This window comes from Trichomycterus rosablanca, chromosome 9, assembly GCF_030014385.1.
Source record: "Trichomycterus rosablanca isolate fTriRos1 chromosome 9, fTriRos1.hap1, whole genome shotgun sequence".
NCBI classification, from domain to species: domain Eukaryota; kingdom Metazoa; phylum Chordata; class Actinopteri; order Siluriformes; family Trichomycteridae; genus Trichomycterus; species Trichomycterus rosablanca.
In genome coordinates, this window is record NC_085996.1 from 22,395,593 (window position 1) to 22,412,218 (window position 16,626).

The 16,626-nt window shown below is 36.8% G+C and overlaps 1 protein-coding gene, 1 long non-coding RNA gene and 2 other non-coding genes across 5 annotated transcripts; 1 reads left to right on the forward strand and 3 right to left on the reverse strand.

The window, feature by feature from the left end:
- Positions 1-14: 14 nt before the first annotated feature.
- On the reverse strand, positions 15-7,310 carry LOC134319980 (uncharacterized). Of its 2 annotated transcripts, none has more exons than XR_010013587.1 (3): positions 7,275-7,310; positions 5,398-5,486; positions 15-191 (listed from the first exon to the last, which is right to left on the reverse strand). It is a non-coding gene; the product is annotated as an uncharacterized LOC134319980 (long non-coding RNA). The 2 variants fall into 2 exon arrangements; XR_010013588.1 differs by lacking the exon at positions 15-191 and adding an exon at positions 4,859-5,042.
- On the reverse strand, positions 1,640-1,711 carry trnad-guc (transfer RNA aspartic acid (anticodon GUC)). The gene has a single exon. It is a non-coding gene; the product is annotated as a tRNA-Asp (tRNA).
- LOC134320958 (U5 spliceosomal RNA) lies at positions 2,974-3,089 on the reverse strand. The gene has a single exon (XR_010013766.1). It is a non-coding gene; the product is annotated as a U5 spliceosomal RNA (small nuclear RNA).
- Positions 7,311-7,906: 596 nt separating the features above from the next.
- On the forward strand, positions 7,907-13,329 carry ociad2 (OCIA domain containing 2). Its single transcript, XM_063002088.1, has 6 exons — positions 7,907-8,078; positions 8,887-8,968; positions 9,573-9,626; positions 10,366-10,413; positions 11,369-11,495; positions 13,062-13,329. Exons 1-6 carry the CDS (start codon positions 8,022-8,024, stop codon positions 13,138-13,140), a joined length of 447 nt encoding a protein of 148 aa, XP_062858158.1. The 5' UTR covers positions 7,907-8,021; the 3' UTR covers positions 13,141-13,329.
- Positions 13,330-16,626: the final 3,297 nt, after the last annotated feature.

Sequence of the window (16,626 nt, forward strand, 5' to 3'; positions counted from 1 at the left end):
TTGTAGTTGTCTTTTAATTTAGCACAGTTAGTCAGGTGTGTGCTGCACAACAATGTGGGTTCCGAGAACCTTAGTCCAATTCTTATTTCTTGTCACAGTTTGTGAGGAGTTTTGAATTTTCTTCCCTTCTGTCAAAGGTGTATTTCTGACATGAGTCCAGTGTATTTGGGTGGCACCAGGCCCACTGTGACCTGTTAGGTGAAAAATAATATATAAATTAATAGTTATGAATGTATAATGAAAAATAATAATAAGACAGCACATTGGTACAGTACATAGTGTAGGTGCTGCACATCACCAGGGTTCAATCCAACTAGTGTCCAACTAGTGTCTTAAAGAGATTGGACATGTTCGATTTGTGTTTATGTGAATTTCCAGAAAGTCTAGATGTAAATTGCTACTAGATGCGGGTAAGTAAGTGATGCCTCTTGAATAGGTTGGCATATTCCGCCTAATTTTTGGTCAGACGCTACCATGAGACATTATAGAAATATGAGGGCTCTTTAAAAAGTTTCCACTCTTATATTTTGGTTGGAAACGGTGAGGGTGGGAGGAGTAGTAATTGTGAAAATCGTGTCTGAAAGACTGAGAGAGAACTTGTAGTCTGGATTTAGAGCTGATCTGATTTCCACCTTTTTGGACACTCGAAGCTTTAAGGGCAAGAAGATTTTCATGATGATGATGTTATAGCAGCTGTGTATCACTGGCTACACGCTTAACCAAAGCATTGGTACGATGCTGAGAAAAATGCATCTGAAAGTGACTATGTAGAAAAGTGATGTAATTTGTTTTTGAAATTCTTAATAAATAGAGTTTAAAAAGTGTGGAAACTTTTCGGCCGCTCAGGTGGCGCAGCGGTAAAAAGAAAACGCGCTGCAATCAGTGGGATGGGACAAAGAACCGGATGTGGGTCTCTCTCTGTCAGAATGCGATTGCGTTCTCTGCCGGCTGATTGGAGGCGCTTACACAGAGATGGGAGAGGGTGCCCTTAGGGTGTGTCTCTCCGCATGCAACGCTGGGTGGCGCCAGACTCGTCAATGTGTGGGTGGCAAAGATGCATCTGGCTGCTGCTCGTGTTTCGGAGGGGATACGGGTTAGCTTCAATCACCTCCGTCAGGGCAGGGTTCGGCATAGACAGAGAGGAAGCACGATTCTAATTGAACAATTGGATGCCCTAAAAGGGGAGAAAAAGGGGTAAAAAAAAAAAAAAAAGTGTGGAAACTTTTCGAAGAACCCTCATATTATTGTTATATTAATGGATACAGGATGTTGCGCCGCCTTGTGGCTATCCTTCTTTCCTCCCCACATTCCGGATAGGCTTTATTTAGACACACCGAGACCCTGATCGGGATTGATGGTTAAATAAGTGAATGATTTTCCCCTCATAGCAGCATAAAGGAGGCTAAATCCTGTCCCAGCGTGTCCTGTTCAGTTTCAAACTGGCTGTACTGCGCCACTGTTTCCAAGCAAGTCCTAAATGTCTGGCTTATTTTTAAATACATGATATATACGTATCTGTATGCTTTTAAATACATTATATACTAACGCGATTATCAAAGTGTTATTAAAATGTTCCATTTTAATAAATGTGATATTTTTAAATCGCTTATTTTAATATATATATAAAAAAAGTATTGCTCTCCCCGTCGGGGAATCGAACCCCGGTCTTCCGCGTGACAGGCGGAGATACTGTCCACTATACTAACGAGGATTTCACACAAACGTGCTTCTCAAATCAACCTGTAAATGTTTAATACGCTTTTTAGCAATGACAAAAATGAGTCCTCCTGAAGCTTTAAACCTATTAAACCAACAATTTTGATAAATACAAACCCAGCAAGCACAACCAATAATTCTGACAAGAGTCGCTTCTTTTGCACAATACCGTAAAAACCTTAATACTGCTTGTTTATGTTCTACTATTTGTCATTTAGGAATGAAAAGTAAATATTTGTCTTGTAAGCGCTAATAGTAAAAGCAGTCCTTACAAGTACGTTTCATCATTAAGAAGAACATGCCAGTGAGAACATGTAGCCTGTTGCTAGCGACATTTAATTAGCATAGCTGTATCATGAATTAGCTAACTTTCTTTATTTAACTATAAAGTGGTTCACTTCAAGTATAACGTCTTAATAAAAGCCATGTTTTGCTTTTTAGATACATTTTCTGACTAACAGCACTGACAAATGAGTCTTGCTGAAGCTTTAAACCTATTAAACCAAGCATTTTAATACAAATACAATACTAATACAAATATACTGTAGATACAAACACAGCAAGCACAACCAATAATTCTGACAGAGTCGCTTCTTTTGCACAATACCGTCCGTAAAAACCTCAATACTGTTTTTTCCATGTTCTACCTTTTGTCATTTAGGAATGAAAAGTAAATATTTGTCTTGTAAGCGCTAATAGTAAAAGCAGTCCTTACAAGTACGTTTCATTATTAAGAACAGGCCAGTGAGAACATGTAGCCTGTTGCTAGCGACCTTTAATTAGCATAGCTGTATTAGCTGCACTAGGCTAACACTTTTAGTTCACTATAAAGTGGATAACTTCTAGTATAACTTCTTAGTAAAAGCTAAGCCTGTTGTCTAAAAGTAATAGCATTATATTTAAGTCAGTGGTAATTTATAGTTTCACCTGGAAAAAAGCTCACTTTAAATCCCAAAATATTAATAATAAAATGTAAAAGCAGACTGGAGCATGTGCATGCATTCCGTGCTCTTCGAAAACATCCAAAGTAATAACTTATAAAGCGAGTATCCACCTATGTGATGCATTTACTAAGCTGTGCACTTTGGTAATCAGTTTAACTAGTTACACAAGAAGTGTGAGAAATTAATTCGAAGAGTTAAGGAGAAGTTACTCCATATTAATGACTTACACCACGAAAGGGCACTATCAACTACTGCAACGCTCATGTGATTCATTCAACTGTGTATTCACATTCTTCTATTAAACCAATTAAGGAACCCCACCTCTCGGCAGGGCATCTAAAAATTAGATGATACTCATAATGTTCCTCCCCACGGAAATCTTTAGTAAAAGGCGAAAGATTTAAACGAGATGAAGAGAAACAAGAGTGCATAACATCAACCCTCACTGAAGAGAACCGCACTAAATGAGACACAAATCGCGATACCGGTAGCCACACAGTTACACAAACCAAATGTAATACTCATTCTAAAGTATTAAAAGAAAATACTCTTTGCTGTTTCTTGAGTGGTTTTAGGTAATAAACACTAAAAAATACATTATTTCACTTCATATCTTCGACCGCAGTGCATTGTGGGAACATGAATATTTAAACAGCAGACATGTTTCGTCATACGAAAGAATCTGTAAGGCCGTGGATGCAAATCGCAACCATAGATTATATATTGCATGTTCTTTTATTCACTATTTAAAACGATAAATAGATTTAACAATCTGTCTTAATTCTAATGCTCTATTTATACCTCTGGTGGCGCAAATGACCAGTTTATTAGGATTTCAACGTCATGTTTTAAACACTGGTTACATTCACGACAGAAACGGTAGTTATTCGTCACACAAGATTCATCAGTTCACAAGTTTAATGTCAAACACAGTCATGGACAATTTAGTATCTCCAATTCCCCTCACTTGCATGTCTTTGGACTGTGGGAGGAAACCAGAGCTCACAGACGGAACCCACACAGACACGTGGAGAACATGCAAACTCCACACAGAGTAGGGTTGCCAACCGTCCCGTAAAATACGGAATCGTTCCGTATTTTGAAACTAAATGTCGCGTTCCGTATTAAACTGATACGGGACGCGCTTTGTTCCGTATTTTTATCAATGGGAGAGAAACGCTGCAGATTAGACTGTTCAATACTAGAGCTGGGCGGTTCCTGAATCACCCGGGTTAATGATTCGAATCTTTGTACTGAATCAGGAATCACGAGTCCAAAATCTCAATGAACCCGGATCCTATGAGTCCTCTGACTGGCACAAGGCGAGTGAGCCGACTCACCGGAAACACCTCTGACTCAGATGAATTGGCTGAACCGACTTCACTCCAGTCTATGAATCTCAGTAATAAGTTAAATATTCCAATAAACAGCGATTAAACACACTGGTGTTCGTTATGTGGCTGATTTTATGCACATGCTATTATTATTATTATTATTATTATTATTATTATTATTATCAGCAGTAGCAGTATAGATTAGTAATGCAGCATATTTTCTTGTAAGCAAAATAACAAAATATAGTTATATTATTATTAAAATGCAAATGCTTACAGGCTACTTTAGCACTGTACCACTTATAGCCCCCATGGTCATTTTAAACCCTTGACCCATTAATAACCCACTCTCCCGCATGATCAAGATTTTACTTAAAAAAATGTGTCAACTTGTCACTGATAAGAGAAGTGTGAGGGGCCAAGAGAATTAAGAGAGAAGGATTTATTTACAGAAGATGAGTGCATGGAAGACAAGTGATATTTGGATGCAAAGTGAACCAGATCACATTACTGAGTGACTCAGATTAACCCGAGTCCATAAAATAAACCGAATTTACCACCACTATAAATACTCTGCTGTTTGAGTAGCGCAGTGGGCAGAGCGCATAGTACACGTTCTTCTGCCCTAGGTTCGAATCCGGCTTAGGGCGAAACTAAAGTAACACAAGCAGGGCCGGCGCTATGGGGGCGCTATGGGGGCGCTGGGGTGGGCAATGCAGTCCACAACCAGGGCTGCATGTCAGTGTGAAGATGGATTATGTAAAAATGTTGTTTTCACTATTGAGAAAAAGATTACATGATGTTCTTTATGTTGTTTTACCTAAAATATGGTTCTGATTTATTATAAAGAATGAAAATAATATATGTTAAACAGCCTAAATAAAACATTTTAATAATGTTCCTATGTCCTATGTCCTAGGTAAACACTTGGCATCCCGCCAGTCCAGGGTGTTCCTTATTTCCAGTTCTGAAAGTTGGCAACCCTAACACAGAGAGGACCCAGGCCTCTCCAGCCGGGGTTCGAACCCAGGAGCGAAATGAGCAAAAGCTGCTGGAAGAAATACAAGTCTTAAATTCTTGTCTAAGTGCACAAAAATCTAACTTGCATGTTTTCTCCAGTCTTGCTATAAATTTGAATTAGTACATTTACAACAGAACTTAAATGAAAACATTCAACCTTTGATAATTGACTACCTCAATTGTATTTTCTAAATACAACATGTTAAGAATTTGCTGTCTGCAACTCACACCAAAACTGTGACAGAGGCAGGTTTACCACTGTATTATATCACCTTTCATATGAATACTTTTTTATGATTTGGCAACTGAGAATACCAACTGTTGCAGTTTTGCAAGTTTAATTTTTACCAATTCTTGTTAGATACAAGACTTCAGCTGCTCACCAGTAGATGGTTGTTGATATGTGATTCTCCTCTTCATGATGCACCATGCATTTTCAATAGGTGACAGATCTGGACTGCAGGCACACACACTACCGGAAAAAAGACATTGTCTTATAAAAAAAAAAGTAGCTTAAACATTATACACTTTCAAACCAACAAGTTGTACATGGTGATTATAAATAATGTAATTGGCTTAGTTTTCTGTTTCTATTTCAATTCCAATTTAAGACATTAGAAATATTATATTACATAGAGACACCAGTGATTTCTGGCCTTTTTGTTAATTTTTATTTCTACCCATTGGTCTATCAGTATTTATTTGTCTTTCTGTTTATACATTTTGTAACCTGTCTGCCTATTTCCATTTTTATCTGTCTGTTTGTTAATCTCCATGTCCATCTTCCTATTTGTGTAACACTGCCTATATAAAAAAAACCATAGCCTATCAACATACTCTGCAAAACAGCAATAAATAATGTGACTGCATTAGTATTATAATCATTATTTAAATGAACATGCCAGGTTATTACCAGTCTTTAATCTGTTTTAAAGATCCTTCTAGGATCCTTTTAAAGATTTGATTATCAACATCACATAGCTGATTTAAGATAGAGAACTGTGGGAGCATAAATTATTGTTAAAGATTAGCAGAAACATGTAAAACCTGCATTTTGTAGTGCCACAGTTATTGTAAAAAAAATGAATCAATGAACATCAGTAAACATTAAAACAGTAATAAAAAAGGTTACACAAATAAAATATAGTGCTTGCTGAATACAAGAAATGACATTTAAGTTTTCTACGACCAACAGTAAATTTTATAGTGCAGTTAAAACAAGCAATAGCAATTTAGAAGCAAACATTATTTATTATAGCAATAGTCAGGAAAAAAGTTCATTAATTTACTCAGTCTGGAAGATAGAAAACATTTAGCCCCCGTAGTAATTTTTAAAAATGGTTCATTAAGTTAAACTGGTTGTGTGAGGCTTTGAACACTTTAAATAAAAAACAAACTAACAAACAATGTAATAAAATAATGTTTTTGTATGAATTATATTTAAAATGATTTTGGAGGTTATAATTAGGGGATTAGGGGATTAATTACATGTGCTTTGTTGCTTTTTAAAAAAAAGTGTTGTACTGAAGCACACAAAATTAGAAGAGGCAAAGCCTTACCTCCCTGCTTGCCTATAAGTCATGGACACAAATACGCATCTGATAAAAAAATTGTGTTTATTATAATAATAATAATTAAAAACAGAAACACTGTAAATCTATTATGTATTGCACCATCATTTGTCAGGGTGGCTTAGTGGGTAGCACTGTCACCTTACAGTAGTGCAGGTGCAGACCTCACAGAAGGTCCTGGGTTCGATCCCCAGGTGGGACTATCCGGATCCGTTCTGTGTTGAGTTTGCATGTTCTCCCCATGTCTGAGTGGGTTTCCTCCGAGAGCTCTGGTTTCCTCCCACAGCCATGCAAGACATGCAAGTGAGGTGAATTTACATTTTTGGCATTTAGCAGACGCTTTTTATCCAAAGCCACTTACAGTACTTTAACAGTATACAGTCTAAGCACTAGAGGGTTAAGGGCCTTACTCAAGGGCCCAACAGTGGCAACCTGACAGTGAGTGGTGGGGCTTGAACCAGCGACCTTTTGATTACTAGTCCAGGACCTTCACCGTTAGTCTGCAACTGGAGATACAAAATTGTCCATGACTGTTTGACAATAAACTAAAGTGTAACTACCTTGTCTGTCATGTATTTAACCAAAGTGTGTAAAACATGACTTTAAAATCCTATTAAATATAAACAATCATTTGTCAAAGCTGCATTCACATTTCTTCATTTGACATTTAGTGTACAGTGTGTAGTTACCTTCTGCATTTCCTAATTGAATATGACACTGTGTCATATAAAACGCAATTAAGAACAATCCAAAACAATTTAAAACTATACATGCGAAAACCTAAAGAAATTTGCTGACAGAAAGCGTTAGCAGCGCTAGCTTATGGTGCATTATGGGAAATGTAGTGCCTCTAGTACACATGACTGGCGTTTCCTGTAGTTCTGCTCACCAATCCGTTATAAGACTTTTTATGGATTTCTTACTGACTTTTTACCGCTGCTTTTTACCGTTACCGGCTTTCAGTGATCTATTTTACCTTGTCAAATATGCAGATGATATCTCATAGCAACTGTAATGACCCCACCCCCACTCTTTAAACCTGTAAACGAGCGGAGTGTATAGAAATGCCTCTCAAAACAAGTCTCAAGTATGATCTGCATTCTGCACTGTGTATAAACATCATGTAGTGTATTTGCTCTACTGATGTTATTATTATTATTATTATTATACTTAAATGTACCGTAACAGGTATTTTTTGTTCATGGCTGACTCAAACCCCCTCAGACTGAAGTTGTGCACCTCTTTTGTTAATGTTTCAACACTACAGCACTTTTCACTCCTCCTCTTGTGGGCGAGGGCTTGTTTGAATGTTTACTCAGAGAGGCAGTGACGGAGGCAAAACATTAGGTTAAAAAGACCAAAAGTTGTAGAAAAAGAGAGAACAGAGTAAGTAAATCAGCTCGTTACATTGCCTGTATTGGACCGTCAGGGCAAAAATGACAGCCGAAGCACCAGACGCTGCAGGAGTCCAGTCTAAAACTAAAGCAGGATGGGTGAGTACCTACTGTAGGTCAAATAAGTGAAGCAGCCACAGTCTACTTCACAATACATGTGGAGGTTACTAAATTGCAGAATAGTACCTAAAGTTTCTTGGTGGTATTCGTTTAAGTTCTTATCTGTGGCTACCTAGGTTTGTTTGACTAAGAAAATACTAGAGCATGTTTAAGCATGCTATGATGGATGAATAGACAAGTGTCTGTGTGTGTGTGTGTGTTTGTACACATTAGGATCCTACAACTTTTTAACATGTTAAAATGTTAATACATTTGGCCAAAAATTTAGTAATTCCCAAGGACCTGGCATATTTTGTGAGGAAATCAGTGGTAACACAGTAAGAATCAGCCAAACTCTATAAAGGCAAACACAGCCTGGAAAAATGTGGTACCAAAATAATTGTTAACTTAGACCATGTGTTTTTTCTGTGTATTCGGTACCATCAATGTTAACAGCCACATTTAATTAGTTGATGATTGTATTATTATTGTATTATTTTTGTACTTACTTCTGGATACACTGGATACACTCAAGATAAACTGAATTTCTTTAATTTCCTTCGGGATCAATAAAGTATCTATCCATCCATCCATCCATCTATCTAATGCATTTTTGTGGCTTAAAAATATTTGGCCACTGCTATAAAGCATGCTATAGTATGTGTTGAGAGTTTCCCAAATATAAAGTCTCAATACTATCTATCTGTCTGTCTGTCTGTCTGTCTGTCTGTCTGTCTGTCTGTCTATATAAATGTATATAATATGTACATACATAATATACATTTTTGGTTATGTCATTATATTTAAGGCTTGTCCAGTAGCGGACAAACAGACCGATGAAATGAAGCAAATCTGGAAAGAGTGCCAAGAAGAGAGCTTTTGGTACAGAGGTAAAACATAAACACTTTATGTACTGTACACTTGAGGTACTATAGTTTTACTATAGGTTTTACTATAGGTACTATAGTTTTACTATAGTTTTTGCTATAGTTTTAGTATAACATTGTGTGTGTTTTTTTAGTTTTCGAAAATGAATAGACCTAAAAATGTAAACTATGCAGCATCATTTATCAGTGCTATTTATACCTATGTCAGGTTGGAATTCAGCTCTAACCAGCTGTAACCTTACATCACGTAACATAAACAAAATGGCGATTCAACGTAAAGTCTAGGCAGTGATGTTTCCAATCTCAAAGCTGAAAGTTAAAATTTTTACATCAGGAGTTTCTAACTTTCTGCGTCCAACAGTTCAGCCAAACAACCACATTCTGCAATACACTTATTACAATTATAACTTTAAATGCAGCAATGTAGCTCATAAACATTTATAAAATTATGTTTAAATCACATACAGAGAGAACTAGATATAAGTGAAAAAAAGAAAGTAAAATACAGATATGGCATAGTATACTGCAGTCTAAAATATGTTTTCCAGAAGGTAAAAAACACTGTCAAGGATTATTGTTGTTTTTTAATTGTGATTTTTCCTCCCAGCTGTACCTCTCTCTCTTGGAAGCATGGCTATCACTGGCGGCTTAATTTACAGTGGTAAGTATTGTTGCTCATAATCAGTAAAATTATTATAGTGGTTCCCATTACTTTGCAGAACAGAAATAAATGCCTTCACCACTTGCACAATCAAGCATTTTTTAATTTCCCAGTACTGAAAATTTTCCTTAGTTTGTAGTATTACAATCCTGAATAAAATAAACTTTGTATAAATCATCTACACATAATAGTCCATGTTTATAAAATTATTATCAAAATAAATCAAAGCCTCTCTCTTTGGTCTAAGCTGGGTTAAACCTTTTTATTTGTGGCTTTTACCCATTTTTCACCCAATTCAGTCATGGCCAATTGTTGTTTACTTCTCTCTCAACACTAACTCTCAACTGCTACCACCCCTGATCAAGTGCAGTGTTAACTGTGTTAGTTTTTTACTTTTTAAAGAATAATTTTGGTGTTATCATGAACCATATTCAAGATTACTTAAAAATGGAATATATATTCCATTTGCTGTGGCTTTAGAAAAACTCTAAATAGTTTTTATATGATAAGCTGCTTGGGGACAACATAAATAGGTTTTCCACCTACTGTATACATTTGTTGAATAGGAAGACACTAGGGTTGGTGTGGTTTATTGTCACAATTCCAAGGTTCTGAACCAATGAATGTGTAAAGCAGTTTATATTTTAAATTACTTAAATTTTAAAATGTTTCTTTGTTGAATAATGTTTTTTTGCTTTGTATGAAATAATATAATTGACACTATGTTTGTTTGCTACAGGGGTTTGGAAACGATCAGCACGGTTTGGACCTTTTCCAAAACTGGCATGTAAGTCCCTAGTAAATTATTGGTTAAAATTTGATATTGCAAGTCTGATGATGAAATTCAGCCCACCCACACATTCTAAGAAAATATTTAAGGGATCAATAAACTTTGTGTATAGAGTTTAAAACACAATTTATATATATGTTTGTATATACAATTTATATATATATATATATGTGTATAAGCAGGATAAATAACAAGGACAACTTGTTATTATAAGTGAACAAAAGATTACACACAGATTTAACTGGCCTTTTGCCTTTAGCTGTAAAAAATGCAATATCATGGTGCAAGTCATTATCAACCTTGTGCATGTATCAGAAATGGGTGTGTACACCAACCTGTTTGACACAAGTGCACCTTGATAGATAAATCCCCTATATACACAGTAGGAAAGTGTTTAGAAACCCCTCCTAATTACTGAGTACAGGTATGTCAGCCACACCCATTGCATGGCAACAGTTTGGGAAAGGCTTATCATAACAGCATGACTATGCCCCTGTACAGAAGCTAAATACATTGTTTGAAAAGTTTCATATGGAGGAACTCCAGGGGCCTGCAAAGAGCTTTAAACTCAACACATGTCTGTTGCGAGCCAGGTCTTAAGAACTCACACATCCCTGCACTGATACACTCAAATCTTGTAGAAAGCCTTTCTGAAAGAAGGTTTGGAAAAGGGCTGTCTCAGAAAGCTCATGGTTAGGCATCCATATACTTTTAGCCATATATGTATTATAATCACCACCAATGTTTCCTAGTTAAGTAAATGTTAAGTAAATACCTTCAGTCTATTGAAGTTTTTCAGTTGACCTCTTATCCTCTTATCTAACATTAACATAGAGATTATGACTCTGCTGATAATATTTATTTAATACAGATATTAAACAGGTATTATTGAATACAGCAGTAATTCTGGTCTGCTGTGAACTGTGAGTGATTTGTACATGATCTGTTTTAGTGGCAGGAGTCATTGGTTATGCTGCTGGAAAAGCTTCTTACATGAAAACATGCCAAGAAAAGTTTCAGAAGCTGGGACCAGAGTTTCAAAAATTCCGGCCGCCTGGCTTTGGGGGCAAAGGACATAGGTGAGTTATAAAGGAAATTGTGTTGTTTTTTGTATTGTCTTATTAATAGTTTACCATTTTGTGGATTTGCGACATTAAACCACAGTCTATTCTCTTGAAGACATAGCAATGTCAGCTACTCTCATAAATCAGTAAAACAGGTGGCAGTGGTAGATAAGTGATTATCACTGGAGTAGCCTCACTACTGCCTCTTTTGGGTCCCTGAGCAAGATCCTTAAACCTCAATTGCTTGAATTGTGTTCTGTCATAATTGTACGTTGCTTTAGATAAAGGCATCTGCTAAATGCCACATATGTAATAAGCATTTGTTATTCAGGTGTTATTATACTTATTGTTTTTTAGATTTTATATGATTTCTATTTTACTTTAAATACATTCATTTATATTTTCAGATGAACGTACAAACACTGGCAAATAAACCTGGGTAATTTAGAACTGCATGAATTAATTTGGGTAAACATGTTTTAAGAAAGGGGGTTACATTAAAATAACCTAAGTGAAATTGCTACTAAGATAATTACATGAAACCCACAAAAACACACAGAGAACATACAAAACCTCTCACCAATAGTTTCCAGAGGTAATGCTTAAACTTAGTTTCCTAAAGCCTTGGTATGCCTTTCCTATTATGATTTCTTAATATAAATTGGCCTTTATTTAATCTGTTTAACTGTGCAGTTGTGCCTTGACTTCATATATGTATACATATATACCTATCAACCATAGCATTAAAACCACCTCCTTGTTTCTACACTGACTGTTCATTTTATCAGCTACAATTACTGACTGTAGTCTGTCTGTTTCTCTGCATGCTTTGTTAGCCCCCTTTCATGCTGTTCTTTAATGGTCAGGACCCCCACAGGACCACTACAGAGTAGGTATTATTTGGGTGGTGGATCATTCTCAGCTCTGCAGTGACACTGACATAGTGGTGGTGTGTTAGTGTGTGTTGTGCTGGTGTGAGTGGATCAGACACAGCAGCGCTGCTGGAGTTTTTAAACACCTCACTGTCACTGCTGGACTGAGAATTGTTCACCAACCAAAAATATATCCAGCCAACAGCGCCCTGTGGGCAGCTTCCTGTGACTACTGATGGAGATCTCAAAGATGACCAACTCAAACAGCAGCAATAGATGAGCGATCGTCTCTGACTTTACATCTACAAGGTGGACCAACTAGGTAGGAGTGTCTAATAGAGTGGACAGTGAGTGGACACGGTATTTAAAAACTCCAGCAGCGCTGCTGTGTCTGATCCACTCATACCAGCACAACACACACTAACACACCACCACCATGTCAGTGTCACTGCAGTGCTGAGAATGATCCACCACCTAAATAATACCTGCTCTGTAGTGGTCCTGGGAGAGTCCTGACCATTGAAGAACAACATGAAAGGGGGCTAACAAAGCATGCAGAGAAACAGATGGACTACAGTCAGTAATTGTAGAACTACAAAGTGCTTCTATATGGTAAGTGGAGCTGATAAAATGGACAGTGAGTGTAAAAACAAGGAGATGGTTTTAATGTTATGATTCATCGGTGTATACTTTGCTTTTCTGTTTGCAGACACTGCACACATGTGTGTACTGAGTGTAAGAAACAAGATGAAGCTGCAGCATCATCTGCAACACCTGCTCAAAGCTGAAGTGATTAAATGCATATAATCATCTCACACCAGCTTATATGTAAATAATTCTGGTTGTGCACTGCGTATAATAAGAAACTTCATTGTGTTTTTTTTCCTAATTGTAATGTCAATGTAAAAAGCTTCACAAATAAGCTATGTCACAAGCAGGCTAAACACTTATTAAACTTTAAATTGTTCTTACATTAAGTAATGTGTTGTTATATTACAGCTGTCTACAAATGCTATTAGACGTGTATTTAAAGGCATTTAAATATAATTAGCTGCTCAACACTGTGCCGTTAAAGTGCACAGGTAAATAATTGCCAAAATGTTATTAAGTAGTGTTTTACACTTTGGTTACATTTATAACAGGACAGGTATTTACAGTTTACACATGATCAGTTCAAGTTTAATGTCAAACACTGTAACGGCCATTTCACTGTAATCTCCAATTCACCTAATTTGCATGTTTATGGACTGAGGGAGGAAGCTGGACCTATCAGAGGAAACCCACACAGACATGGGTAGAACATGCAAAACCACACACAGAAAAGACCCGGACGACTGCAACTGGGACAAGTCCGGACTCACATTTTGCGGGTAATAAATCCATTATTGTTAACATAATTGACTCGCCCCACATATATGGACTGTGGTCAGATTAACTGAACGGCAGTAAAGATGTGTGCTGTGGTCAGATGACTCCATGTTGCAGCTTATTTTTAAACATATGATGAGTTCTAAGTGCCAAAAACAAAAAGGATTATCACGAGAATGGTGCCATAGCCAACATTTGTCATAGTATGGGGGTGCATCGGTGCCCACAGCATGGCAATTGCATATGTGTCAAGGTACCATTGATGTAGAGGTGTATATTGGGATTTTAGAGAGACATATGCTGCCTTCAAGGCAATTTCTTTTCCCGGGTAGTCCATGGTTATTACTGTAAGACAATACCAGTCCTCATTTTCACATACTATAATGATGTAGTTTAATAGACAATGGTGTGTGTGCTTGACTGGCATGTATGCAGTCCAGACCTGTCTCCATTTGAAGAAGTATAGTGCATCAAGAAGAGGAGAATCATGCAGTAGTGATCACTGACTGTTGAGCAGTTGAAGTACTGTATCAGACAGAAATAAGACAATATTCCATTTGCAAAACTGCAACAGTTAATATTCTGAGATCCCAAAAAATTAAAAAGTTTAATTAACAGGAAAGGTGGTTTAACACAGTTGTAAACATGCCTTTATCCCAGCTTTTTTACACTGTTTTGAAGGCATCAAATTTTAAACTTGTTTATATATACAAAATACAATTAAGTCGGCCAGTGAAAACAGAGGAAATCTTTTGTCAGTTAATAAGGTTCAAGTGAAAGAACAAATGATAGATTCTTGCTTCTATTGCATTTTACAAATGTCCAATCATTTTCTTGTTATACTGAGCCGTTCTAAAAGCAAAGGTAATGCTTTATTTGGTGTAAAACAAAAGTTTGCTGAACAGAAGTACTTATTCGCTGTCATTTCTCATGTTCAATGTAAAGTCACTTTAACCCTACAAACCCATGGCAGAGCCAGCAACACACAAATATGTGGTTATGACAATGTTACAACCACTAATTTTTACTTTTTTAATGTTGTATTGATGTACTTATAGAGTTGAAGCTAAATACTCTTTAAAAGGTTGTAACAGTTATACAATGGTTGCAACATTCTACAATAACCACCTGAAAACTGTTTTTGGGGCATTCCAAATTGCATAACTTTGTGAAAACAGTAGAGGTGATTATAACTTTTTTTTTCCACTTGCACTTTTCTATTACTGTTGGTCAGTAATAAGCACCAGGTAATTTAACCCTTACATATTAATTCATTAAAATAAATAAATAAATAAATAAATAAAGGCAGCAAGGAAAAAAGTGGCATGTAACCAGTAGAAGCATCTAAGAACATTACAAAATTGTAATTATGACTTTATATTTATTACCTTTCAAGCTATTTTGTAGTTTCTGACTCTGCAATCTGTGAAAACCAGTCAAACTGTCATTTTAACTGACAAAAACTAAATTTGTATGTTTTAGCCATGTAGACTTAAGGTTGAAGCCGTATCATGTAGAACATAAGACTGAAAAATGTAACTTAATGATTATCGTGGCATCAACCTACATTACACAGAACCGCAACGTTATGTGATATATTTGTGACGTTGTTTCGAAGTGAGTGTTGCTTTATATCGTTACTAACATATTACAACATACACCGATCAGGCATAACATTATGACCACCTCCTTCTTTCTACACTCACTGTCCATTTTATTAGCCCCACTTACCATATAGAAGCACTTTGTAGTTATACAATTATTGATGGTAGTCCATCTATTTCTCTACATACTTTTTTAGCCTGCTTTCACCCTGTTCTTCAATGGTCAGGACCCCCACAGAGTAGGTATTATTTGGGTGGTGGGTCATTCTCAGCACTGCAGTGACACTGAAATGGTGGTTGTTTGTTAGTGTGTGTGTTGTGCTGGTATGAGTGGATCAGACACATCAATGCTGATGGAGTTTTTAAACACTTACTGTCACTGCTGGACTGAGAATAGTCCACCAATCAAAAATATCCAGCCAACAGCGCCCCGTGGGCAGCGTCCTGTGACCACTGATGAAGGTCTAGAAGATGACCAACTCAAACAGCAGCAATAGATGAGCGATCGTCTCTGACTTTACATCTACAAGGTGGACCAACTAGGTAGGAGTGTCTAATAGAGTGGACAGTGAGTGGACACGGTATTTAAAAACTCCACTCATACCAGCACAATACACACTAACACACCACCACCATGTCAGTGTCACTGCAGTGCTGAGAATGATCCACCACCTAAATAATACCTACTCTGTAGTGGTCCTGGGAGAGTCCTGACCATTGAAGAACAGCATGAAAGGGGGCTAACAAAGCATGCAGAGAAATAGATGGACTACAGTCAGTAATTGTGGAACTACAAAGTGCTCCTATATGGTAAGTGGAGCTGATAAAATGGACAGTGTGTGTAGAAACCAGGAGGTTTTAATGTTATGGCTGATCGGTGTGAATACAAGGTTGTGTGTTTACTAGGCAGCTGTTTTGAGTCTGCAATACAGTGTCTCATAAAAATATCTGTTGCTTACTTTAGGCCCAGTGCTTCGGTGTGGCGCTAGACTCAGTGCAGCACTGATTGGAATCAGTAAACAATATTATTTTTTCTCTTGTTATGTCAGATTCAAATGCAGATCATGCAATAACACGATTCGTGTGATTTACCATAAAGATCAAGTGCAAGTGCGGAATACAGACGAGTGTAAACAAAGGAAATGAATAGTGATATAAAACATTGATACTGTTGTGAGTGTTTCAAGTGTTTTTAATGTGCATCATTTAATGCACTTTCTATTTAGAGGAAACATACAACACACAAGTCAAGCAATCACACACTGTTGCAACTTTGAACACAATATTAAGGCTGAAACGGAT

What these genes read in the sequence shown, in the direction of transcription:
- ociad2 (XM_063002088.1), top strand. Translation starts at nt 8,022, where the DNA reads ATGACAGCCGAAGCACCAGACGCTGCAGGAGTCCAGTCTAAAACTAAA. An exon ending in AGAGAGCTTTTGGTACAGAG is followed by an intron (nt 8,969 to 9,572) that starts GTAAAACATAAA and finishes TTTTCCTCCCAG; the next exon opens with CTGTACCTCTCTCTCTTGGA. An exon ending in TTTGGGGGCAAAGGACATAG is followed by an intron (nt 11,496 to 13,061) that starts GTGAGTTATAAA and finishes TTCTGTTTGCAG; the next exon opens with ACACTGCACACATGTGTGTA.